Here is a 26,862-nt window from a genome sequence, read left to right as displayed (position 1 = left end):
ACTGATGACATAGTGCTGTATTCTACTTCTTTATCTCTTTTTTTCAACCAAAAATGTTTTGCTCTGATTAGGGGGTACTTGAATTAAAAAAATGTTTACAGGGGGTACATCACTGAAAAAAATGTTGAGAACCACTGCCTTAGATCGAGGAGCCGACACTGCCAGATGCACTTAAAGTCATGTCCAGGACTATATGCTATAAGTGACCAGATGTCCGAGATCAAAACTGGGAATATCATCCCAGAGAAGGGGAAAACACGGTCAGCTATTTTTGAGTTGAAGAAACAGTATGATTAGGTTATATATACATGCGTATATCCTACATAAACAATGTATGAATACATTAGATATCTATATATCTTAGGGACCTATAGACTATATCTCTGTTGCTGCAGCAGCAGATAGTTTATTCTATTTTGACACTTTGTATTGATATTTTATATTACATTCTTCCCTTAAATGATAATGTTTACAGTGATTGTTTTATATGTATTTTTTATGTATGTCGCTTTGGATAAAAGTGTCTGCCAAATACTTAAACGTAAATATATATAAACACCTGAAAGTCATTATATCAGCTAAAACCACCAATCTGTTTCACTGGACTCAGAATAAAACCAAATTCTAGCTGTCTTACCCAACAATGTTAGTATTTGAATATTGTTATTTGAAGACTTATTCCTGGTTACAATTATACTGTTAAGAAAGTATTGTCTCATACTTAGCCTAAAATGAGAATGCAACATAATCAGTGGCGGCTGGTGAATTTTGTTTTAGGTGTCACAATCATTTATTTCAACTTTATTTTATTCAAGTATGACATTTTTAAATTTAATTAATTCCATTGACAAGCAATTATATTATGGTCATACTCTTGTTTGCTAGCGGCTACGATTTCAGTACTATTAAAGATCTTTGGCCCTGCGATGAGGTGGTGACTTCTCCAGGGTGTAATTCGCCTTGCGCCCGATTGTAGTTGAGATAGGCACCAGCGCCCCCCGCCACCCCAAGGGGGAATAAGCGGTAGAAAATGGATGGATGAAGATCTTTGTTTCTTCTCAACTCTGTGGTAATATTCTTTTCACAAAATACAACCAATAGTACGTTATGTTAAATCTTACTTGTGAAAAGTAATCCCCCAATTCCTATTTTCAACAGTCCGCTCATTTGAGCAGGAAAAAAGGTGAACACCAGCCCGGCATCTTTGGTTTGTACCTGTCAACTGTCAATTTAGGCTGCTCGCCGGCTCCTCATCACCACTTCAAGACGGGGGCCGAATTTCTCGTGTCACAGCAGCCAATGCTGTGTCTGGTTATAAGCTGCCATGTTTGTTATAAATACCATGGTATTTATAACAAACATGGCATTTTTATTAGAGAAAGCCAGCCTTTGTGGGTGCTTTTTGTCGGATGAAAAAATATTATTTATTGCTTAGTACTGGACTGTCTTATTGTGGCAGTCCGCTCCCTGTATGATCAGTGTCAGAGCTTGGTCCGCATTGCTGGCAGTAAGTTGGACACGTTTCCAGTGAGGGTTGGACTCCGCCAAGGCTGTCCTTTGTCACCGATTCTGTTCATAACTTTTATGGACAGAATTTCTAGGCGCAGCCAAGGCGTTGAGGGGATCCGGTTTGGTGGCCACGGGATTAGGTCTCTGCTTTTTGCAGATGATGTGGTCCTGATGGCTTCATCTGACCGGGATCTTCAGCTCTCACTGGATCGGTTCGCAGCCGAGTGTGAAGCGACCGGAATGAGAATCAGCACCTCCAAGTCCGAGTTCATGGTTCTCGCCCGGAAAAGGGTGGAGTGCCATCTACGGGTTGGGGAGGAGACCCTGCCCCAAGTGGAGCAGTTCAAGTACCTAGGAGTCTTGTTCACGAGTGGGGGAAGAGTGGATTGTGAGATCGACAGGCGGATCGGTGCGGCGTCTTCAGTAATGCGGACGTTGTATCGATCCGTTGTGGTGAAGAAGGAGCTGAGCCGGAAGGCAAAGCTCTCAATTTACCGGTCGATCTACGTTCCCATCCTCACCTATGGTCATGAGCTTTGGGTCATGACCGAAAGGATAAGATCACGGGTACAAGCAGCCGAAATGAGTTTCCTCCGCCGGGTGGCGGGGCTCTCCCTTAGAGATAGGGTGAGAAGCTCTGCCATCCGGGAGGAACTCAAAGTAAAGCCGCTGCTCCTCCACATTGAGAGGAGCCAGATGAGGTGGTTCGGGCATCTGGTCAGGATGCCACCCGAACGCCTCTCTAGGGATGTGTTTAGGGCACGTCCAGCTAGTAGGAGGCCACGGGGAAGACCCAGGACACGTTGGGAAGACTATGTCTCCCGGCTGGCCTGGGAACGCCTCGGGATCCCCCAGGAAGAGCTAGACGAAGTGGCTGGAGATAGGGAAGTCTGGGCTTCCCTGCTTAGGCTGCTGCCCCCGCGACCCGACCTCGGATAAGCGGAAGATGATGGATGGATGGATGGAAGGCTTAGAATGAAATTGAATTAAATGAATGTGTCTGCCAATATGGAGGATTATATACTCTATCCAAGATTAAATACTTCTCTAAACTGGATTTTAAGAAAACATAAATGTGATCATACAAAGTACGTTTTCATGGAGGATAACTATTGCTGCTTCAGATACAAATACAGAAAGGCAAGATACACTCACAATACTTTATTTATTTTGTTAAAAGCAAATGGGACCAAAAATCATTTATAAACAACTTTATCAAAAACTGGACCCATATCATTATGATAACGTTTTTATGCAAGCGAATAACTCCCTTATTTTTCATGTTACTCTAATGTGTAACTTAAATCCACAATGATTAGAACTGCACATATTAATTTAAGTTAAAAAAAGAAAAAGTATATATGTGGTTTTAGTTCAACGCACGTCGATGAATTGTATTTGTACTTGAACTGCATTGAGATACAATAAATATAAATACAGTGATGGTTAAGTTGTGCCTTTACTACCAAAGCTTTTTACACAGAATTTATGGAACTGTTTTTTTTTTACGTTAGAATTCCGTGACTATATCGCAGGGCACAGCCGCCACACACACACCATTTCAGAAGGTGGCGGCAATGCACACCAAAAGCTGCTTTTAAAATGCCAAAACAACAGAAGAAGAAACAGAAGCGTCAAGTCTCCAACATGGCGGAATTGAACTCTTACGGAACATTGATGTCGAACTTGAGTGTTTCTTAAAGCCGCCGTCGTGTTTTTGGTGTCGCTACTTTGTAGGCCAGTGTGACCACCATGGCTTATCGCTACTTGCGGCTATCAGCAGGCTGCAGGAATACTTTGCGGCGTCTTCTGTCACCTTCTGTCGCCCCAAGCAGGCTGGTAGGTGTACACATAACGTCAGGCTAACTGCTACTGCTAGCCGAGTCAATAACAACCTCATTAAGACCAAACGTTGACATTTTAATATTATTAGTCCGTCAAATCAACATTAATTAATGCCATATATATATAATCTAAACGGGACACTTGGTAATGCGTGCCGTAAATCCACCCATCCATTTCTACTGCTTGTCCTTCTAAACCGCACTAAAACAACACCTCCAGGCAACTTCAACACTACTAACACCCTCCCCACTCCACATCCCATCTCCCCGGATTGTAAATAACCAAACGTAAATAATCAAATGTATTTCTAATGTGTATACTGTATTTCCTTAAATAGCCGCCAGGGCGCTAATTAAAACCTCTTCCTCACTCCTGCGCTTGTTCAAGGCATGTGGAAAAGTTAGCAGGCGCTAATAGTTTTAAAACCCCTTCTCACCCCTGTGCTTACCAATGCCATGCAGTAAAAAATTGAGTGTGATTAAAAAGAGAAATATTCTGCGGCCGCGGTCCGGTGGTTTGGGACCACTGCTCTACAACATGTCATCACGCCCACCTTTACTCCATGCTATCAGCGTGCCGGCCGGACACATGCATTTCGCTGCTTCTCATACGAGGTTGCAATGCATACTTGATCAACAGCCATACAGTTTACACTGAAGGTTGTGATATAAACAACTTTAGCACTCTTACTAATTTGCGCCACACTCTGTGAACCCACACCAAACAAGAATAACACACACCTTTCGGGAGAACATCGGCTCTGTAACACATTATAAACGCAACATAAGAATAACCCAGAATGCCATGCATCCATGACTCTTGGCTATATTATACACGCGCCCCCAACCCCGCTCACCTCAACCGACGCACGGAGAGAGGGGTGGCGGGGTTTGGTGCTAGCGGGGCGTATAATATAGCCAAGAGTCATGTATGCATGGCTTTCTGGGTAATTCATATGTTGCGTTTATAATGTGTTACATAGCTGATGTTCTCCCGAAATGTGTTTGTTATTCTTGTTTGGTGTGGGTTCACAGAGTGAGGCGCATATTAGTAAGAGTGCTAAAGTTGTTTATATCACAACCATCAGTGTGATGGTTGTGATATAACCATAACCATACAACCAGGACAAGTCGCCATCTCATCATAGGGCCAACACGGATAGACAGACAACATTCACACTCACATTTACACACTTGGAACAATTTAGTGTTGCCAATCAACCTATTCCCAGATGCATGTCTTTGGAGGTGGGAGGAATCCGGAGTAACCGGAGGGAACCCACTTAGTCACGGAGAGAACATGCAAACTCCACACAGAAAGATCCTCAGCCCAGGATTGAACCCTGGACCTTTGTATTGTGAGGCACACGCACTAACCCCTGGTCCACCATGCTGCCCACATGCTGTGTAGAACAGTGGTCCCCAACCACCGGTACCGGGCCGCAGAAGAATTTTTTATTAAAATTAAAATAAAAAAAAATTAAATCAACATAAAAAACACAATATACACTTACAATTAGTGCAAAAACCACAAAAACCTCCCTTTTCATGACAAAAATGTCCCTTTTTTATGACAAAGAAGAAAAAAAAAAAAGGATCCCTCCCCCCGGGCCGCGGGACAAATTATTAAGCATTGACCGGTCCGTGGATACAAAAATGTTGGGGACCACTGGTATAGAATATAGATGATGAGGTCATGATGTTTAGATGTCTGCAAAGACAATTATACATTTTGACGTTCAAGTATAAGCAAATGTAACGATGCCATACTCCAAGTAGATGGTATCGTTTTGTTTTTCATGTCAGTCTGCTCTTTTTACTTTGTATTTTGTCAGCAGCAAATGTATGAAAATTTAATTTTGTGATCTCGTTTTAAGAATGAAATAGTTTGACATTTTTCTTTTACACTTTGATGATATGAACGCAGGAAGCTAGTTCGTTGTGTTTTGTTGGTGTGACTTCATATTATTATCACTTAATAACTGAAATCACACTGCATTCTGACAGTAAACCAAATTCAGCCATCTAGTCTGTGGTTATAATGCATACTAAAAGTCAAGATGGCGTTTTCAAACTTTGCCATTACATATGCTGTACATACTCTGCATACACACGGTGCACATATAATATACATACTGGTGCCTACAATTATGGCAGAAAATACCACATTAATATTTAAGTTAAAGTACCAATGATTGTCACACACACACTAGGTGTGGCAAAAATATTCTCTCCTTGTTCACCCCCTGGGAGATGAGGGGAGCAGTGGGCACCAGGGTGGCCGCGCCCAGGAATTAATTTTGGTGATTTAACCCCTAATTCCAACCCTTCATGCTGAGTGCCAAGCAGGGAGGTGTCGGGTCCCATTTTTATAGTCTTTGGTATGACTCGGCTGGGATTTGAACTCACAACCTACCGATCTCAGGGTGTACACTCTAACCACGAGGTATGATGAGAAAATAAAACATCAATTAAACAACTGTGGCTTTGTCCAGGAGGTGACAAGACAAGTGACAAGTGGGCAAAGCCTGCTTAATGAGCTGCTTGGGGCCTGCAAGAGTTTGACCTCCAGACTACCTAAAGGTATTTCTTCCTTTTCTGTGTTTTAACATTATTAAAAAAATACAAAAATGTATGGACATATGTGTTTGTGTTTCTCTGCAGGATTTGAGAAGTATTTTCCTGAGAGTCAGAAAAACTCCAACGAGAGCCAATCCGAAGACAAAGGTAACGCTAAGGGCCCGATTTCTTAAAGGTTGGCGTGTAGGGCTGGACAATTAATAAAATTTTAATTTCGATTTCTATTTTGGCTTCTCACAATTATGACAATATGATTAAAAAAAAAACAGAAACAAAAAAAACTATTAATTGGCCACTCAACGTGCATGCAAATGTCGGAGTTTGTAACAGTGAAACAAATGAGTGGAAAAAAACAGCATGTCTACGAGAAGTTTGGGATGTCACCACAGTTGCTACTTTTTATTTACACACAACGCAAATATGGCTAATCAAAAATCCCTAAACTCAACAAAAAATTAAGACCAATGATTTCCGCATTCATGTACTTGCGAACAGTCACATAATTGGCCAGTAAAACAGAATCCGCTAATAAACACAAAATATTATAAGGGAAATTGACATAAATATAAGTGAAATGTTGTGAGGGTGATGAGACGACATATTTGTTTGGGAAAATAATGTGTCCGACGGTAGCCCTTATTTATTCCCGACACACTTAACCGCCCTGTCCTGAATTAAACAATGTCGAGACGGTCACGTGAAACAGCGACTAAACTACGAAGCTCAAGCTAACAAGAACCATCCATACACTCAGAACTGGTATCATTTGTTCGTTATTGTGAACGATATCATCAATGTACAATCAGTAGTTGCATTTTTAGAGGTGCTCTCTCTCTTTTTTTTAAAGTGCCCCAAAAGAGTCCCCTTTTTACTCATCAAGCATAGAACAACAGCAGAGCACACTTTTTTTTCCCTCTTTTTTTTCTTTTCTCTTTTTTCTTTTTTTTGTTTTCTTTTTTTTTTTTTCCAAGATGGCGCTGCTGTAGTGGCTGCTGTTGGCAGGAGCTCTGTGCTCTTGTGTCATCCTTTTGTGTTTCCCTCTTGTTTTCATGTGTTATTATATCTTCTTGCCTTTTGGTCCGGGACGCTTTGGGACTGTGTGACAAGGGGTGGCCCTTTCGTGACCTCTGTGGTGCTTTTTTTGTGGACTTCTGGATCTGCCTCCCGGGAGCCTTTTGGCCATGGAGACCAGCTGCAGGGTCTTTGCCACACCGGAGTCGGTTTGGAGGGACCGGAGGAGATGCGGATGAGGGGACAGGGCTGCGGAGCTAACGATGAGCGCTGGGACGGAGAGTCTTCGCGGTGTCTTGGCTGGTTGAGCAGGTGTCGGACACCTCAGTCACCTTGGACGTATCCTCGCTCATCCATGCGGACTGGACACTGGCCGAGAGTGGAGTCGGCTGTCTTTGTTGCTTTGTTGGGGTCTGCTTCTGTCTCTGGCCATGCTCCCTCCACCCCAGCGGACGATGGCGTGGAACGCCGCAGAGGCCACCACAGTGGATATGTTTCTTTTACTTTTTATTCATAGCTGTATGAAGAGTGTCTGGTTGTATCTGCTGCTTTAATGTCTTTAATGTCTGTCCTTTGTGTTCTTTGATGTTTGATGTTTCCCTCTTACACACATGTAAGAGGGATGTGTTCTATGGCTATGAGTTGTTGTTTTTTTCCCTTGGCCTCAGTCTGCACCCCCTCTTCAGGGCCCAGGCTAAGACTGATTTTTTTATTTTATTTTAAACTTCTATTTTTTTCTCCCATTCCCCCCCCCTTGTTTACCTGTATCTCATCTTTTTTGTAAGGGGCGCTGGAAGCCGGCAGACCCGTCAGCGATCCTGTTCTGTCTCCCTGTAATGTTTATCTAATCTTGAATGGGATTGTGCTGAAAATTTAAATTTTCCTGACGGAATAAATAAAGTACTATCTAATCTAATCTAATTTCGGCCTTTCACAATAATGGCGCGGTGCACCACATCGGGTCTGACTACGTTAACAAAATCAAGGTTTCAACAAAATACCTGAGACAAGCATAATGAATTTAGGGCACATATAGATACATTTACAAAATATTATGATTTGACCTGAAATACTGGTTAAAATTGTCTAAAAATCTATTTCACCAATTAATGTGAGCATTTTTGCATTTAATTAACAAACATTTAATTAAATTGTATTTTACACAAAAAGCACACACTCTACGGTGGTAAAATAAGTGTAAAATGTAAAAATAAATTTACTTAATACATTCAAAACAGAAAAACGTAATTTTATTGTGTTTTTATTTTGCTATTGTTGTGATTTATTCATTACTATTTTATAACCCCGTTTAAAAAATTTATATTTTAAGTCAAGTTTTGGTGGTACAATGTGTAATTAAATTTGATTACAATACCAATCAAAAATAATTGTTTATTATTTTTGCCATAATTGTCCAGCTCTATTGCCGTTTACTAAATCACAGGCAATCCTGATAGCACACACAAAGCTGATCTACTAAACAAGTGTAAAGTGGATTGCGTCTGTTAAGTGTGCAGAATAAGGTGTGCAATCAATTTTGCGTCTGTCTTCATTAAATTGCAAAACATATGCTGATCATCAAAACGGCCACAAAATTAGGATAGAGAAAATGCAAATATGATTAGCACGCGCAATGTGATTCATCAACACTCATCACCATGTTTTACAATTTAATTAGCACGTGTCAGAAGGATGTGCAAACTCACAGTTCCACACACGGTGCTCGCGCTGGACAGACAGACGAGAGTCCTCTGTTCTACTAGTCCGTCAACATTTTGGATGGTCATGTACATATTTTTGTGTTGACAGATACCAAAGCTACCGATTTTCCTAGAGCGACAGGAAAATCTGGAGGAGGAGGAAGTGGGGGCGGAGGAGGAGGAAGTGGTGGTGGAGGAGGAAAACGAGGAGGTCGAAAGGAGTCAAACTGGTTCAGTCGCCTGCAGAAGGTTAGTGTTTAAATATTTTGTTGTACTGCAAAAAATGGAAAACAATTAGAATGAAGCAAATATATGAGAATAAATAACATATATGCAAACACAGATCTAAAGTAAATCAATTATAATCAAGTACTAAAGTAAATAGATTATAATCAAGGAAATTTTGTGCACCCGGAAAGTATTCACAGCTTGAGGCTGTAATTGCTGCCAAAGGTGCCTCAACATAGTATTAACCAAAGACTGTTACTACTTTTGTACATGTGATTTTTGAGTTTTTTATATTTAATACTAGGGCTGTCAAAGTTAACACGATAATGGTGTGTTGACTATACATTTCAATACGGCAATCATTTTTTTAACAGGCGATTAACGCACTTTTTGGCCATCGGGCTGTGCCGTAGCCTTGGGAACTTGGCTGCAGTTCACTTACTACTGATGAGCCACACTCGAGCAGAAATGGGCAAAGGAAAGTCTACCTTAGGAAATATCAGGTTCAAAGACGACATAGAAGCTCAACAGAAATGAAAGACAATTGGCAAGAAGTCAAAAGGACACTTTTTGGTTTTTATTGCAAACAGTCGATCCAACATCCAAACATGCCAAGACACTTTCTCAAATCAATCACACACTTGTCCGGCTTCAGAATAAAAGCGTTACACTATAGATCCGGTTTAACTACATTCTGATATTCTGCGTAATGTATTTGATTGTAGCGGTACGCCACGGCTTCATATTCGACGCCATACCTAACAAAATAAAGTAATGTAATGTATTGTAGCGTCCAGGAGAAAACAAAGTCTGACGCTTTTTAAAAAAATATATTTTATTGCCAATTTTATGCTAACGGGACCAATTCCGACAAGTATTTCCTCCGTGCATACACATCTGCCTGGGTGCTTCACTCCGAGACACACAACGCTTCTTTATTCTCCGCCGACATGGTGTGTTCAAAGACCATGGGTAAAATTACCATCAAAACACACTTACATACACATTAACACCAGCAGGTAGTTACAGTATGAATGACTATATATAGTTATTATTTGTGCGCTATTGGCTATGATGCACCGAAAATTTGGCCGGAAAAAGACGTACTTTGATCACGGAACCATGCTCTCAAAACCGATGTTGTGATGACTTAAGCTATTTGCACGGGGTTGTCTGAAGCGGAGGCAGCTTGTTCACACTCTGGACGTACTTTAATATATTCGAGATATACCCGCAGACAGCGGTCTTCACAATTTAAGATGACACTTTTATATTGTTGAGAAAGGCTCTCGGCAATGCGAAGAAAGTGTGACGTCTGGCTCTCTGCAAGGCACGACTGAAGTATCCAAACAAAGTCTCTAAACATGAGTACTGTCTCCATCCATCCATTTCCTACCGCTTGTCACTTTTGGGGTGTCCAATAACACCAAAAAAGGTTTTGCTCGACTTGATGCAAGTCATTTTTATTAAAGTAAGAGTGACTAAAAGGATTAGAGAAATCTCTAAATTAAAAACATTCTCAACAAAGTACATTGTACAATAAGCAACAAACATTTTAAAATTGGATAAAAACGATATAATGTAAGAAAAATAAATCTGTTATTACTAAGTTTAGTTACAGATTGATTTTAAATGTACATTCACATATCCTTGCCTTTTTTAAAGAATATATACATAGAAAATCATGCAATGACATCAAAATGATCACGGCCCCACTGCCACAGGACTTTTGGCAATTTAGGTGAAACCTAACAAAATAAAAATGTCTTTCATAATGTTCATGCTTTGTCAGAGATGTTATGTAACGTTATTTTGTGACATTTGCACATAAATAAATGTACATCAGTTGATGAATATGGGGGTCGGGGGAATTTTTCTGGCAGGCTGAAATACTGTATATATTATTCTTAATTACAGAATGATTAGCAGGCTCAATAATACATTTTTTCTATTAATAAAGAATGTTAAAACATAGTGATGCAAAAATATTTAGACCATTAACTTGTACAACATGTAATGTCCAGAATATCAGAAGCATTTATTCAGGTATAAATATCATGGATTATAGTTGAGAGGTTCCATCCCCCATGAACCCAAAAGGGACAAGTGGTAGAAAAAATTGATTGATTGGTATTACCAAACATCTTTGACTATCAAAGCATGTTCATAACAATTCACATTTTGTGTTATTAATGCATGAAACTGGTATCTAAACATGTAAGTGTAGCCCCTCTTCTGAATGCAATTGCTTCTAAAGTAGGTACAGAAATTCTGTATTCCTACAAAATACAAAATTTGACAAGACCACAAACAGCAGGCATTTTTTTTAATTAAATGGGTGTTTGTCATTTTTGTGATGAACTGTTTGAAAAGCATAATGTTTGAAACACATTTCATTAAAGCATATTAATTATCCGTCCATCCATCCATCCATCCATCATCTTCCGCTTATCCGAGGTCGGGTCGCGGGGGCAGCAGCCCAAGCAGGGAAGCCCAGACTTCCCTATCTCCAGCCACCTCGTCCAGCTCTTCCCGGGGGATCCCGAGGCGTTCCCAGGCCAGCCGGGAGACATAGTCTTTCCAACGTGTCCTGGGTCTTCCCCGTGGCCTCCTACCAGCTGGACGTGCCCTAAACACATCCCTAGGGAGGCGTTCGGGTGGCATCCTGACCAGATGCCCGAACCACCTCATCTGGCTCCCCTCGATGTGGAGGAGCAGCGGCTTTACGTTGAGCTCCTCCCGGATGGCAGAGCTTCTCACCCTATCTCTAAGGGAGAGCCCCGCCACCCGGCGGAGGAAACTCATTTCGGCCGCTTGTACCCGTGATCTTATCCTTTCGGTCATGACCCAAAGCTCATGACCATAGGTGAGGATGGGAACGTAGATCGACCGGTAAATTGAGAGCTTTGCCTTCCGGCTCAGCTCCTTCTTCACCACAACGGATCGATACAACGTCCGCATTACTGAAGACGCCGCACCGATCCGCCTGTCGATCTCACGATCCACTCTTCCCCCACTCGTGAACAAGACTCCTAGGTACTTGAACTCCTCCACTTGGGGCAGGGTCTCCTCCCCAACCCGGAGATGGCACTCCACCCTTTTCCGGGCGAGAACCATGGACTCGGACTTGGAGGTGCTGATTCTCATTCCGGTCGCTTCACACTCGGCTGCGAACCGATCCAGTGAGAGCTGAAGATCCCGGCCAGATGAAGCCATCAGGACTACATCATCTGCAAAAAGCAGAGACCTAATCCCGTGGCCACCAAACCGGAACCCCTCAACGCCTTGGCTGCGCCTAGAAATTCTGTCCATAAAAGTTATGAACAGAATCGGTGACAAAGGACAGCCTTGGCGGAGTCCAACCTTCACTGGAAACGTGTCCGACTTACTGCCAGCAATGCGGACCAAGCTCTGACACTGATCATACAGGGAGCGGACTGCCACAATAAGACATTCCGATACCCCATACTCTCTGAGCACTCCCCACAGGACTTCCCGAGGGACACGGTCGAATGCCTTCTCCAAGTCCACAAAGCACATGTAGACTGGTTGGGCAAACTCCCATGCACCCTCAAGAACCCTGCCGAGAGTATAGAGCTGGTCCACAGTTCCACGACCAGGACGAAAACCACACTGTTCCTCCTGAATCCGAGGTTCGACTATCCGGCGAAGCCTCCTCTCCAGTACACCTGAATAAACCTTACCGGGAAGGCTGAGGAGTGTGATCCCACGATAGTTGGAGCACACCCTCCGGTCCCCCTTCTTAAAGAGAGGGACCACCACCCCGGTCTGCCAATCCAGAGGTACTGCCCCCGATGTCCACGCGATGCTGCAGAGTCTTGTCAACCAAGACAGCCCCACAGCATCCAGAGCCTTAAGGAACTCCGGGCGGATCTCATCCACCCCCGGGGCCTTGCCGCCGAGGAGCTTTTTAACTACCTCAGCGACCTCAGCCCCAGAAATAGGAGAGTCCACTACAGATTCCCCAGGCACCGCTTCCTCAAAGAAAGACGTGTTGGTGGGATTGAGGAGGTCTTTGAAGTATTCCCTCCACCGATCCACAACATCCGCAGTCGAAGTCAGCAGAACACCATCCGCACCATACACGGTGTTGATAGTGCACTGCTTCCCCTTCCTGAGGCGCCGTATGGTCGTCCAGAATCGCTTCGAAGCCGTCCGGAAGTCGTTTTCCATGGCTTCCCCGAACTCTTCCCATGTCCGAGTTTTTGCCTCCGCGACCGCTAAAGCTGCACACCGCTTGGCCCGTCGGTACCCGTCCACTGCCTCCGGAGTCCTATGAGCCAAAAGAACCCGATAGGACTCCTTCTTCAGCTTGACGGCATCCCTCACTGCTGGTGTCCACCAACGGGTTCTGGGATTACCGCCACGACAGGCACCAACAACCTTGCGGCCACAGCTCCAATCAGCCGCCTCGACAATAGAGGTTCGGAACATGGTCCATTCGGACTCAATGTCCCGCACCTCCCTCGTGACATGTTCAAAGTTCTCCCGGAGGTGTGAATTGAAACTCTCTCTGACAGGAGACTCTGCCAGACGTTCCCAGCAGACCCTCACAATGCGCTTGGGCCTGCCAGGTCCCCCACCATCGCAGCCAACTCACCACCAGGTGGTGATCGGTAGAAAGCTCCGCCCCTCTCTTCACCCGAGTGTCCAAAACATAATGGATGGGGCCCGGCCGGGCACAGCCCGAAGAGGCAACGTGGGTCATCCCTCCAATGGGCTCACCACTCATAGGAGGGGCCATAGAGGTCGGGTGCATTGTGAGCTAATTATCCGTCATGGTTTTTAAACTTTAAAATGATCTGTCTAGGGTACGCTTATTAATGATGAAAAAAAAAAAATCTATCTACGATTAATCACGATTAATTTTGAGTCAACTATGAACAAAAAAGTGATTATCATGATTAAATATTTTTACCGTTTGACAGCCCTAATGTTAATAATATACTTAATAACAGTTTTTTTTATGTATATTGTATTTTTCTTTGCTTTTTTAAAAAAGAATATATGCATCATAGCAAATCATGTGATGATGTCATATTGATCACGGTCCTAACCACGCCCCCATACCCACTGGTAATTTGGCAGTTTAGGGAAAACCTAACAAAATAACAATGTCTTTACAATCATGCTTTGTCTGAGATGTTTTTTATTTTTTTTGTGATATTTGCTCCTAAAAAAATGCTGGCACATCATTTGACGAATAGATAGATAGATAAATAGATAGATAGATAGATAGATAGTACTTTATTTATTCCGTCAGGAGAGTTCCTTCAGGAAAATTACAATTTTCAGCACAATCCCATTCAAGATCAAACAAACATTACAGGGAGACAGAACAGGATCGCTGACGGGTGTACCGGCTTCCAGCGCCCCTTACAAAAAAGATGAGATACAGGTAAACAAGGGGGGGGGGAATGGGAGAAAAAAATAGAAGATTAAAATAAAATAAAAAAATCGGTCTTAGCCTGGTCCCTGGAGAGGGGGTGCAGACTGAGACCTAGGGGAAAAAAAACAACTCATAGCCATAGTACACATCCCTCTTACATGTGTGTAAGAGGGAAACATCAAACATCAAAGAAGACAAATAAGGGGGTGGGACATTTTTCTGGCTGGCTGAAATATTATCTAAATTATTTTATAACGTGTTCTAGTCAAGTCCTCAATTACAAAATGATTAGCGGGGTCAATGTTTAATTTTATTAATTAATAGAGAAGGTTAAGACGTTTTCATGCAGCAATATGAGGGCCATTAACTTTAACAACATATAATGTACAGACTATCAGAAGCATTTATTCAGGTAGAAATATCACAGATTACTGAGACCCCAAAAGGGACAAGCGGTAGGAAATGGATGGATGGATGGGTATTACCAAACATCTTTGACAATCAAAACATGATCATAACAATTCACATGTGTTATTAATGCATGAAACGGGTATCTAAACATGGAGTAGCTACACCTATGAATGCAAGTGCTCTTTTAAAGCAGAAATACAAATTCTGTATTTATACAAAATGTAGTAAAACAATAACACACACCAGGGATTTTTTTTTATTGTTATCAAATGGTGTTTGTTCTTTTTGTGATAAATTGTTAAAAAAAACAACAATGTTTAAAACACATTTTATAGTACACTTTTAAATTGGCCCTTAACAGCGTTGTCTACCTTGGGATCACTGTAACAAGGAATGTTTGTGACCTCTTTAAAAATAACTTTAATACACTAAAACACAAAGTTCAACAGGACTTAGACAGCTGGTCATTTCTTCCACTCTCGTTGGTAGGGAGAGTGAATGTAGTCAAAATGGCGGTGTTACCCAAGTATTTATATCTCTTTCAGAACCTCCCTGTATTCATTTCCAATGCTTATTTTAAAAAGCTAGACTCAATGATATCATCTTTTATCTGGAACAACAAGAAACCCCGTTTGCGTAAAGAACACTTGCAGAAGCTAAAGCAGGATGGTGGCCTTGCACTCCCAAATTTTTGGAAATATTACTGAGCGACTAATCTTTGTGCTCTATCCTTTTGGTCACATCATCACTTGGATTCTAGCGTACCAGCGTGGGTGGAAATGGAGAAACTTTCATGTAGCCCCTCGTCCCTGTCTGCTTTAATTGGTGCGGCAGTTCCACTTCCTCCAAACACAAAACTCAATAATCCTATCGTTCATAACTCCATTAAAATATACACACAATTTAGAAAACATTTTGGACTCCAAGTTATGAGTCTCTCCAGCCCAATAGCATCAAACACATTCTTTCCTCCATCATTGCTGGATGCTACATTTAGGGTGAGGGAAAGGCAGGGGCTGAAAACGTTCCAAGATCTTTATATTGGAAATGTTTTTGCTTCCTTTAAACAATTATCTGTTAAATATAAATTACCACCCTCTCATTTTTCAGATACTTACAAGTAAGGCACTTTGTGTCTGCTTCCATCCCGGGGTTTCCTGCCAAACCTCCTGATAATGTCATAGACGAGGTAATATATTTTAACCCAACCAAAAAAAATGCCATTTCTGTAATGTTACGCTTGATATCTGGTTTGGGCTCTCCCTTCATGTCGGCTATCAAAGAGGCTTAGGAACACGATCTCAAAGTCCGTATCGCTGAAGCAGAATGGACTAAAGTTCTAAAACAAATTAATTCATCCTCCATGTGTGCGAGGCACGCTCTAATTCAGTTTAAAGAGGTACACAGAGCTCATATTTCTAAATCTAAGCTCTTTAAAATGTACCCTGATATTGATCCAACATGTGACAAATGTAAAGCCGATGAAGCCACTTTAATACACATGCTGTGGACCTGTCCCAAAATAAAGAAATATTGGGAAGGTATATGTGAAGCACTCTCTTGTGTACTCGGGGTTAACATTACATTGAATCCTCTTTTGCTGCTTTTTGGGGTCACTGGGGATTGGTCAGGATTACCTGTCGGTGGTCGAAGGCTCATTGCCTTTTCAACCTTACTAGCGCGCCGCTTGATCCTCTTGAAATTGAAGGAAGCTGCCCCACCCACAGTTTCACACTGGGTAAAAGACGTTTTATATAATCTCAAACTAGAGAAAATTAGACTTGTCATGAGGGGTTCTGAAAGGAAGTTTTATCGGGTGTGGAGGTGTTTTCTGACCTTTTTTGACCAACCATCAACAAAGGTACAACAGTGATTTTTATTTTTTTAACAGTATTCTGGTTGGTTTACATACTGAAGGTCTACGTACAGTATATTTATGTTTTATGTCATTACTGTATAAGTGACAGTCTAAAGCAAGGTTTAGTTTAGTTTTTTTTTTTTTGTGTTCCTTTTTGGGGTGGATGTTTGTTCTTTCTCTTCTATGTATAAGTATTGTTATTTCTATTTTAGCTTTATTTGATTTTATTTAATTTTTCTCTTTTTGAAAAAAAAAAAAAGTATTGCTGTTTTTCTGTTCTGGTCATCTCTGTTTAAACATAAAAAAATCAAAAATCAAACACTAAAACACATTTTATAAAAGCAATATAATTTTCCGTTCATGGTGTTAAAACTTGAAAATGATATGTCTAGGATACACTTAATGATGATGAATGATATCTATCTGCAATTAATCAAAATTCATTTTGAGTTATCTATAAACGAAATGTGATTAATCACGATTCAATATTTTAATCCTTTGACAGCCCTGTTCATTACATTTGCAAACACTTATAAAAATAAAAAAAAAAAAATCACATTGTCATTATGGGGTATAGTGTGTAGAATTTTTAGGACAAACATGATTTTATTACATTTTGGAATAAGGCTGTAACATAACAAAATGTGGAAAAAGTGAAGTGCTGTCAATACTGTAGATGAGAATCAAGGAAATAGAGGAGAATAAAGTACTGAAGTATAGAATTGAATAGATTAGAATTAAGTAAATAAATGAGAATCAATTAATAAAGGTAATAGATGAGTATCAAGGAATTAGATGAGAATTAATGAAATAGATGATGATCAAGTACCAAAGTAAATAGATGAGAATCAATGAACTAGATGAGAATAAAATACTAAAGTAAATTGATGAGAATCAATTAAATAAATAAAAATTAATTACTAAAGTAAATTGATGAGAATTAAGTTAAGACCGTATATCAGAAATGATCATGATACCAATTCAAACTGGAGATTGCTTCCAGGGAGACATTCCATGGGACGAGAAAGAGTTTCGAATATTCCTCATGAGTGGAGTGGTCTTCTTGCCTGCATTTGCATACTTCTTCCTGTTCAGAGATGCAGCCAAGGAGGTCACATGGAAGGACTTTGTGAACAACTACCTGTCCAAAGGAGTGGTGAGGCCCTAATGCAAAAATAACGTCAACAATGATTTGCTAGTGATGTATGGCTCTTCCCCACTAAGGTTGACCGGTTGGAAGTTGTAAACAAGCGCTACGTCAAAGTGCTTTTCTCTCCAGGCAAGGCACCGGTAGAGGGGGTGAGTCAAAGGAACTAGCGTTTTCTCTTTCTCCAGCTAATCGTGTTCTGAAAGCAAAGCAGACGCAACAATAATTGTTGGGCAAGTCATACAGGAAGTAATCCATGCACTGATTTTAGCAGTATGTGTGGTTCAACATCGGGAGCGTGGACACGTTTGAGAGGAACCTGGAAAGTGTCCAATATGAGCTTGGCATTGAGGGCGAAAGCCGCCTGACAGTGGTTTATTCCACTGAGGGTGACGGGTGAGGACTATCTCTGTCACACCTTTGCCTTTTTGGCACCGCCTTTCTTTTGAGTTGTTTTTGTGCCTTAGGTCCTTCTTACTGAGCATGCTCCCCACTGCTCTCATCATTGGCTTCCTTCTCTTCATGGTGCGACGAGGCCCGGCGGGTGCTGGCCGACAGAGCCGCGGTATGGGTGGCCTGTTCAGCGTCAGCGAAACTACCGCTAAAATCCTAAAGGATGAAATCGATATCAAGTTCAAAGACGTTGCCGGCTGCGAAGAAGCAAAGCTGGAGATCATGGAGTTTGTCAACTTCCTGAAGAACCCCAAACAGTATGAGGACTTGGGCGCCAAAATTCCCAAGGTAAGCTCATGGGCGAAGGTTGAGATCAAGTCCGGGTTAAGGCGTGGGCAAAGCTGTTGACAACTCTTTTCGCCATTCTCAGGGAGCCATCTTGACGGGGCCACCGGGAACAGGAAAGACTCTTCTGGCCAAGGCGACAGCAGGCGAGGCCAATGTTCCCTTTATCACTGTCAATGGCTCTGAGTTCTTGGAGATGTTTGTGGGCGTAGGGCCCGCTCGGGTAAGAGCACACATGAACACGTATACAGTACTTCCTGAAGTCTTGGCAGGAATATTGAGGTCACTTCCTGTGCAGGTCAGAGATCTGTTCGTCATGGCAAGGAAGAACGCACCTTGCATCCTCTTCATCGATGAAATTGACGCAGTGGGTCGGAAGCGAGGACGTGGCAACTTTGGCGGTCAGAGCGAGCAGGAGAACACGTTGAATCAGCTGCTGGTTGAGATGGATGGTGGGTTCCTGGGTCCATTTGTACCACACATACATATACTGTATGTAAAAAAAGAGTGGGGTTAGAGAGGTTGTCAGTGTCTTGCTTTAGGGAACCTCCCCAACCTCCGTACTTGTTTTATGAGGACTGAAGCTCCAGTCCTAAGCCCCCTTTTTTGTATCCTGTAAGCCCCACAAGATTGGTGCTATAGAGTATTGTAGTGCTGGGCGATATGGCCAAAAAAAGATCACAGTTCTTTCATGTCATCCGATCTTGACTAATATCACAATTTTTTTTTTAAATTACAAACCCCGTTTTCATATGAGTTGGGAAATTGTGTTAGGTGTACATACAAATGGAATACAATGATTTTCAAATCATTTTTAACCCATATTCAATTGAAGGCATAACAAAGACAAGATATTTGATGTTCAAACTCATAAACTTTATTTTTTTTTTGCAAATAATCATTGACTTAGAATTTCATGGCTGCAACACATGCCAAAGTAGTTGGGAAAGGGCATGTTCACCAATGTGTTACATCACCTTTTCTTTTAACAACACTCAATAAACGTTTGGGAACTGAGGAAACTAATTGTTGAAGCTTTGAAAGTGGAATTCTTTCCCATTCTTGTTTTTTGTAGAGCTTCAATCGTTCAACAGTCCGGGGTCTCCGCTGTCCTATTTTACGCTTCATAATGCGCCACACATTTTTGATTTTAGACAGGTCTGGACTGCAGGGGGGCGAGGAAAGTACCCCCACTCTTTTTTTTACGAAGCCACGCTGTTGTAAAACGTGCTGAATGTGGCTTGGCATTGTCTTGCTTAAAATAAGCAGGGGCGTCCATGAAAAAGATGGCGCTTAGATGGCAGCATATGTTGTTCCAAAACCTGTATGTACCTTTCAGCATTAATGGTGCCTTCACAGATGTGTAAGTTACCCATGCCTTGGGCACTAATGCACCCCCATACTATCACAGATGCTGGCTTTTGAACTTTGCGTCGATAACAGTCTGGAAAGTTCGCTTCCCCTTTGGTCCGGATGACACGATGTCGAATATTTCCAAAAACAATTTGAAATGTGGACTCGTCAGACCACAGAACACTTTTCCACTTTGCATCGGTCCATCTTTGATGATCTTGGGCCCAGAGAAGCCGGGGGCGTTTCTGGATGTTGTTGATAAATGGCTTTCGCTTTGCATAGTAGAGCTTTAACTTGCACTTACAGATGTAGCGACAAACTGTATTTAGTTACAGTAGTTTTCTGAAGTGTTCCTGAGCCCATGTGGTGATATCCTTTAGAGATTGATGTCGGTGTTTGATACAGTGCCATCTGAGGGATCGAAGGTCATGGTTATTCAATGTTGGTTTCCGGCCATGCAGCTTACGTGAAGTGATTCCTCCAGATTCTCTGAACCTTTTAATGATATTATGGAGCGTAGATGTTGAAATCCCTAAATTTCTTGCAATTTCACTTTGAGAAACGTTGTTCTTAAACTGTTTGACTATTTGCTCACGCAGTTGTGGACAAAGGGGTGTTCCTCGCCCCATTCTTTCTTGTGAAAGACTGAGCATTTTTTGGGAAGCTGTTTTTATACACAAACATGGCACCCACCTGTTCCCAATTAGTCTGCACACCTGTGGGATGTTCCAAATAAGTGTTTATCAGTATTTATTGCCACTTTTCCCAACTTCTTTGTCACGTGTTGATGGCATCAAATTCTAAAGTTAATGATTATTTGCCAAAAACATTTTTTTATCAGTTTGAACATCAAATATGTTGTCTTTGTAGCATATTCGACTGAATATAGGTTGAAAATTATTTGCAAATCATTGTATTCTGTTTGTATTTACTTCTAACACAATTTCCCAACTCATATGGAAATGGGGTTTGTAAAAGGAGATTGTCTGGTGCAGGATTACACCAAGTACCGATCCATCCCTACTGTTTACTATTGCAGTATCTTGTAACAGACATTTCCGCCATGTTTAAATAAGGTAATATATGCTCACTGCTTACAACTATCATGTTGTTAATATATAATTGTGCTTACTAGAGGTGCAACGGTGCAGGTAACCCAGGCTGTGGTCCGTATCTCGGTTTTAGGACTACGGTTTTGCTTCTTATTTGGTACATTTTGTGGGAGTAAAGACAACTTTTTTTCCTCTCAAAGTTATTTTGATATTTTGCTTGTCATCAAAAGGTGCATTCTGCAGTAAACACAGTATCAATGGTGTACTGAATACTGCAAGACTTTTACTTCAAGTTAACATTTACTAAACAAAACTTTCAAATGGTAAAATATTTTTTGTATTCATCAATTATTTGTATTCATTAATTATTTGTATACATTAGTGCTTCTCACCAGTGCTTTTGCAAATGGCAAGAGGTGACCCAGATTGTGGAGTTTTTAAAAACTAAAATACTACAGCATACATTGAATAAAATTACATTAAAGTGCTGTTTGAATGTGAGGTACTGTAAAATAATGTGTACCACTACCAACACACAAAACAAGGTTAATGTTTATTTCAGGAACAAAATGTTTTTTTATCCACAAACTCAAATTTGATTTCAATACAAAGTGTCTGCATGCAGTGTTTTTAGTGCATGTTATATCAGAGGAGTTGAATCTTTTCAGACACATAAATAAAGTCTGATTGAAAAATATTTAGACATAAAAATTACTTTTTCTGATTTAATTAGTTGTATTTATTCTCTCTGTCGGGACTAATAAATACTCCTGTGAGTGCCTGCAGGTCTGCATTCAAGGCAAGATTACTAGTGCACTGCAGCAGATAGTAAAACTAAAGTTGCTGCTCCTTTTTAAATGTTTCAACTTCTATGCCTGTGTTAGTCATATTTCTTTGTTTAATATTTCTGGGCTGCACATCCAGCTGTGTAAGGGGAAGAGGCACAAGGATGATTGAACATTAATTACAGCGTGTGGAGACTGATTTTTGCACGATGGAACTCAAGGTGCCCTAAACAACCGGTAGGAGGCCACGGGGAAGACCCAGGACAAGTTGGGAAGACTATGTCTCCCGGCTGGCCTGGGAACGCCTCGGGGTCCCCCGGGAAGAGCTAGACGAAGTGGCTGTGGAGAGGGAAGTCTGGGTTTCCCTGCTTAGGCTGTTACCCCCGCGTCCTGACCTCGGATATGCAGAAGAAGATGGATGGATGGATGGAACTCAAGGTCGCGCACATACAAGGACACAAACACTTTTCACAAAAACACCCGCAAACGTACAGAAACACACAATCAGAATCAGACATACACACACATATTCACAGACACACAGGATCATGGTCAATAAAGGTGGATTGTTCCGTGCAAGATTATACTGAGCATTGTTGCTTCCCTACTATTTACTATTGCCGTAACTTTTAACATGTTTGATCGAAGAAATATGCTAACAGCTGATCACCGTGATCAAACTTAAAGTACCGGATTTCCTTGAATTGCGGCAGGGCATATAGTATGCGCCTGCCTTGAATTACCGCCGGGTCAACTCGCTTCCCAAATTAATTAGCGCATGCTTAGTATTACCGCCTGGTCAAACTCGTGACGTGTCATCATTTTCAAAACGGAGGAGGCGGATTTCAATACAGGTAATTTGAAATCGCATAAAGGGAAGAAGATTAAGAGCTATTCAGTAGGACTTAAGGTCCAAGCTTACATCACACTCAAATTTGTACTGCATACCTTTGGTAAGTGCCGGAGTGAGAAGAGGTTTTAAAATAATTAGCGCATGCTTACTTTTACCGCATGCCTTTGGTAAGTGCAGGAGTGAAGAGAGGTTTTAAATTATTTCAAGGAAATACGGTAATCGCGATCAATGATCACGATCATATAATTGCCCAGCCCTAGTTTCTTGTTTGTGTGGTTAAAGGTTGGCAACATAAGAGACATCACAAAAGTGCGTGTGCTGTTTTTAATGTGTCAGATGCTCTGTGTTGCCAGGGTTTAACACGGCTACAAATGTGGTGGTCCTGGCAGGAACCAACCGACCGGACATCTTGGACCCAGCGCTGCTGAGGCCTGGGCGCTTCGACAGGCAGATATACATTGGTGAGCTGGAAGCACGCCAGCACACGTGAAAAATGTAGGCGCTGAGTGTTTGATGTTGTTTCAGGTCATCCGGACATTAAAGGGCGAGTTTCCATCTTTAAAGTCCACCTGCGTCCTCTTAAACTGGATCCTGCCACCGATACAGATGCTCTGGCCCGCAAGATGGCAGCACTCACGCCTGGTTTCTCAGGTAAAACGATTTGTGTGTGCATGTGGCATCATTTGCTCTCCAAGAGTAACCTAAGTGTTGTTGTCAGGCGCCGACATTGCTAACGTTTGTAACGAGGCGGCTCTTATCGCCGCTCGACACCTTTCCGACGCCATCGAGCAAAAGCACTTTGAACAGGCCATCGAGCGAGTCATCGGAGGTGAGGCATCAGCAGCCCGTGACATCCAGGATGCTCGGGAATTTTTCAGCCCATCTGATTTTCCACTTGTTCTTGGCGCCGATTCAGGCCTCGAGAAGAAGACTCAGGTTCTTCAGCCCGAGGAGAAGAAGACTGTGGCATATCACGAGGCAGGTCACGCCATCGCCGGCTGGTTCCTGGAGCACGCCGACCCACTGCTAAAGGTCGGCTGACGTTTCACAACCATTCTATTGTGGGAGAGAAAGTTTTTGAAAGGTGTCCTACTTTGTCCAGGTGTCCATCATTCCTAGGGGGCGGGGCCTGGGCTACGCACAATACCTGCCCAAAGAGCAGTTCCTGTACACCAAGGAACAGCTGATGGACCGCATGTGCATGATGTTGGGAGGACGTGTGTCCGAGGAGATCTTCTTTGGCAGGATCACCACCGGAGCGCAGGACGACCTCCGCAAGGTCACCCAGAGTGCCTATGCCCAGGTCAGTGATCACGAGGTCATGTAAATTGCTTGATTTAACACCTCTGTGGTCGCTACCAAGACTGCGGTGCTAGCTAGTCTGTGGCTACTACTGACACTTCTAAGCGCATTATCAAGCCTGGGACTTTGTCGTCACTGTTCTACTTAACATGTGTCCATTATCATTGTTGTCCTAATGTGTCCATTGGCAGATTGTCCAGTTTGGGATGAATCCAAAGGTGGGCCAGGTGTCGTTTGATCTTCCCCGGCAAGGCGAGACTGTTCTGGAGAAACCTTACAGCGAGGCCACCGCACGTCTTATCGACACAGAGGTTCGGAGCCTAATCAACGAGGCGTATCAGATAACGCAGCACCTGTTAACTGACAAGAAGGCCGAGGTGGAGAAGGTATGCATGAGATCAGAGCTTGTTAGCTCCTTTGCCTGTTCTTTTAAACCGAACACCCAGAATAAGCAAAGGTTCAGGATCCTCACTACAGTTTCCACCTTGCATTCTACAGTTTCTGTGTTTGTTTGCCCCTGAAGGTGGCTTTGCGGCTGCTGGACAAAGAGGTTCTGGACAAGAACGATATGATAGAATTGCTGGGTAAACGCCCATTTACAGAGAAGTCAACATACGAGGAGATGGTGGAGGGAACAGGAGGCGAAGATGAGGACACCACGCTGCCAGCAGGACTAAAGGACTGGAACCAGGAGAGAAAGGACAAAGACGAGAGCCCCGACGAACAAGTGGCCCGCCAGATCTCTGGAGGAATGCCTTTCTAGAACCACTTCTGGCAAGGAAACCATCTTCCTCCCACAGGCAAATAACCTTCTCATTGTCCCTTAAAAGTCAGTTCGAGGGCTGAGTTCTGAAGCCAAATTGCAGGGGCTTTTGCAAGATGAGTGAACACTAAAGTACACAAGTGGTACTCCAAAGCAATTATGGGCTCTAAAACTCAACAGAACCATCCATGTCAACCTTGAACACAAAGCAGTGTTGACTTGAATGTTCTTCCTGCTTGTTGTACTTGATGGTTTTGGAGTAGAAGAGGAGAATGTGTTTATTTATTAATTAGCAGTGTGTTAATGCTGTTTGATTTTTGGTGACTAAAGTTGTTGCAAACAACACAGGACTAATCAGATGTTGCTGAAAAGATCAACAGCATGTCTTATTGTCACATTAATGATCAATTATCTGTCAATAATTAAAAGCTTCAGGACAGCAAAATCATTTAAGACGAATATGTGCACACAATAAATCACAACCTACTGTTGTGACAATGGACACAAACTATACATACAGTGAATACTTAACCAGAAGGCAAAATCTTAACAAGAAAACCAAATATATGAACACAACATGAAGTAATAGTTGATGAAAAAGCTTTTATTGATAAACTGGTCAGTGAAAGTAGTTGCTTTATTGCTCTTGTTCCATTGCCGGGTTGCATATGACATCATGTCCGATTGCTGTCACCTCGGACTCAATCACTTGGTGGGCCAACAAGCATATCTGTAGGAGGAAGTTAAGCGAAAATGTCGCCTACATGCGCTGTTCTCCCCTGTAGAAAAAGTTACTATAGCTTTCCTAAGATGGTCCATTATGAAGTTAAAAACATCCAAAAAATGAGGAATGCAGGAAATTTGGTCATGTGAAGGAAAACGACCTGTTAACGTAGATTACAATATTTGTAGAAGCAGGCAACAATTCACTGTCAAGCAAAAGAATGCCTTAGTGGAAAAAAAATGTTTTACAGAAAAAAAGTCAACTATAAAATATGGTCCAGAAAGTCATTGGCGCTCCATTCAAAAATGACTGTTTTAATCTGTCCTGTTTTTTTTAATTGACATGATGATCTTGGTTCACGTTCAGAAACAAACATGTGACCTCATCATGAGACTACCAGTGGTGTATAAACCAGTATCGTTTGACCCCTCACTATGTAAACTTTTGATTATTATGTATTTTATTAGGAAGTGTTGGCAGTACTCTCCAGTTGCAAATATGTGAGTAGTTGATCTTTGATAGAAACAAGGAGATTACACCTGTGTGTGGTTGCCCGCCATCACTTTGCTGTTTTTTTTAATTTTTCTAAAATATATTTTTTTGTTAAGTATGTCACCCAGCCACACCATCATGTCAAAATCTTCCCAAAACTTGTCCCCATTGGTTTCTGCCACGTTTGTGCTGCATTTTTTGTCTATTATTTTTAAGTTAACGTTGTATTATTCATACCCAGGCCCACATACACCTTGCCAAAACGTACCCAACAAATCCCAAACGTGTGTGCTACGTTTTTGCTGCAAACATTTTTGGTTTAAACTATTGTTTTTAAGCTATTTACCTTTTATGGTTATATGGTATAAATGTGTAATTCACGTGTTATTATTCATAATTGGACTCCCAACTACGCCAAAAGCGCCCCAAACTTGTCCCATTCGTTTGTGCTGCAAAAAATTTAGGTCAAGGTTCAAACTATTATAGTTATTAAGGTTTTTTTGTCTGTGCAAAGTTGCCCCGCCCCCACCCATCTTTCCAAATCTCAAACGTGTCCCAATCGTTTGCGCCATATGTCATCAAAAAGTCGTCTGGATGACGTCACACCTTTTCAAAGTTGCCAACCCACATGTATGCACCAGCGTCAAAAGCTCTTATTTTGAAATGATAGCGGATGTGCTGTGAAGGTACAGTTGCTAGCAGGGTTCAATCTGCGGGTAGGCGCCGCTCCTGCTGACGATGGGAGACGTTCTTTGCGAGGAACTTGAAGATTTGGTTCATTTTTCAGTTCACGACCTGCCGACGAGAGGCTATGTCGTCATGGAGGAAATACGACGTCAGGGGAAACTCTGTGACGTGACGCTCAAGGTACATATGTCGAACATTGGGAAGGAAACGAGCCAGCTAGCATAAAGCTACATGAGCTATTAATGCTGAGCTCATGCTAACTGGAATTAACAGTGGTTTATTAATTGACAGTGAGCGAACATGAAATAATTAAATTCATGCATAAAAGTTTTTAATTTTACCATAATTGACCTGTTGACAGTGTTGTCAAAATGAACTTTTATTTTAAAAAATTAAATTGACGGTACTCCTATTT

At 41.9% G+C, this 26,862-nt stretch overlaps 2 protein-coding genes across 3 annotated transcripts in view; both read left to right on the top strand.

Annotated features, from left to right (window-relative positions):
- The first annotated feature begins 3,097 nt into the window (after positions 1–3,097).
- afg3l2 (AFG3-like AAA ATPase 2) lies at positions 3,098–25,172 on the top strand. Of its 2 annotated transcripts, none has more exons than XM_061920593.1 (17): positions 3,098–3,348; positions 5,849–5,936; positions 6,018–6,080; positions 8,754–8,893; positions 17,555–17,707; positions 17,776–17,850; positions 17,973–18,094; positions 18,166–18,439; positions 18,522–18,659; positions 18,735–18,888; positions 22,833–22,940; positions 23,005–23,130; positions 23,198–23,308; positions 23,396–23,511; positions 23,582–23,782; positions 23,973–24,167; positions 24,305–25,172. In XM_061920593.1, exons 1-17 carry the CDS (start codon positions 3,262–3,264, stop codon positions 24,542–24,544), a joined length of 2,391 nt encoding a protein of 796 aa, XP_061776577.1. In that variant the 5' UTR covers positions 3,098–3,261; the 3' UTR covers positions 24,545–25,172. The 2 variants fall into 2 exon arrangements, with proteins under 2 accessions (XP_061776577.1, XP_061776576.1); XM_061920592.1 differs by having other exon boundaries at positions 3,099–3,348; positions 17,970–18,094.
- Positions 25,173–26,384: 1,212 nt separating this feature from the next.
- Positions 26,385–26,862, top strand: part of klhl18 (kelch-like family member 18) — an 8,640-nt gene continuing 8,162 nt past the window's right edge. Inside the window, exon 1 of the mRNA XM_061920594.1 lies at positions 26,385–26,627. Coding sequence (XP_061776578.1) covers positions 26,499–26,627 — 129 coding nt within the window. The 5' untranslated portion in view covers positions 26,385–26,498. The remainder of the gene's footprint in view (positions 26,628–26,862) is intronic.

The sequence above is a fragment of the Nerophis ophidion genome, linkage group LG14 (assembly GCF_033978795.1).
Source record: "Nerophis ophidion isolate RoL-2023_Sa linkage group LG14, RoL_Noph_v1.0, whole genome shotgun sequence".
Lineage (NCBI taxonomy): Eukaryota > Metazoa > Chordata > Actinopteri > Syngnathiformes > Syngnathidae > Nerophis > Nerophis ophidion.
Note: the sequence above shows the minus strand (reverse complement) of the source record. Positions and strands in the feature narration are given on the sequence as shown.

Bases quoted from the DNA above. Each gene is read 5' to 3' on its own strand.
- afg3l2 (XM_061920592.1), top strand. From the start codon at position 3,262: ATGGCTTATCGCTACTTGCGGCTATCAGCAGGCTGCAGGAATACTTTG. The intron at 18,660-18,734 runs GTAAGAGCACAC...CTTCCTGTGCAG, and splicing joins TGGGCGTAGGGCCCGCTCGG to GTCAGAGATCTGTTCGTCAT. The intron at 23,309-23,395 runs GTGAGGCATCAG...GCGCCGATTCAG, and splicing joins CATCGAGCGAGTCATCGGAG to GCCTCGAGAAGAAGACTCAG.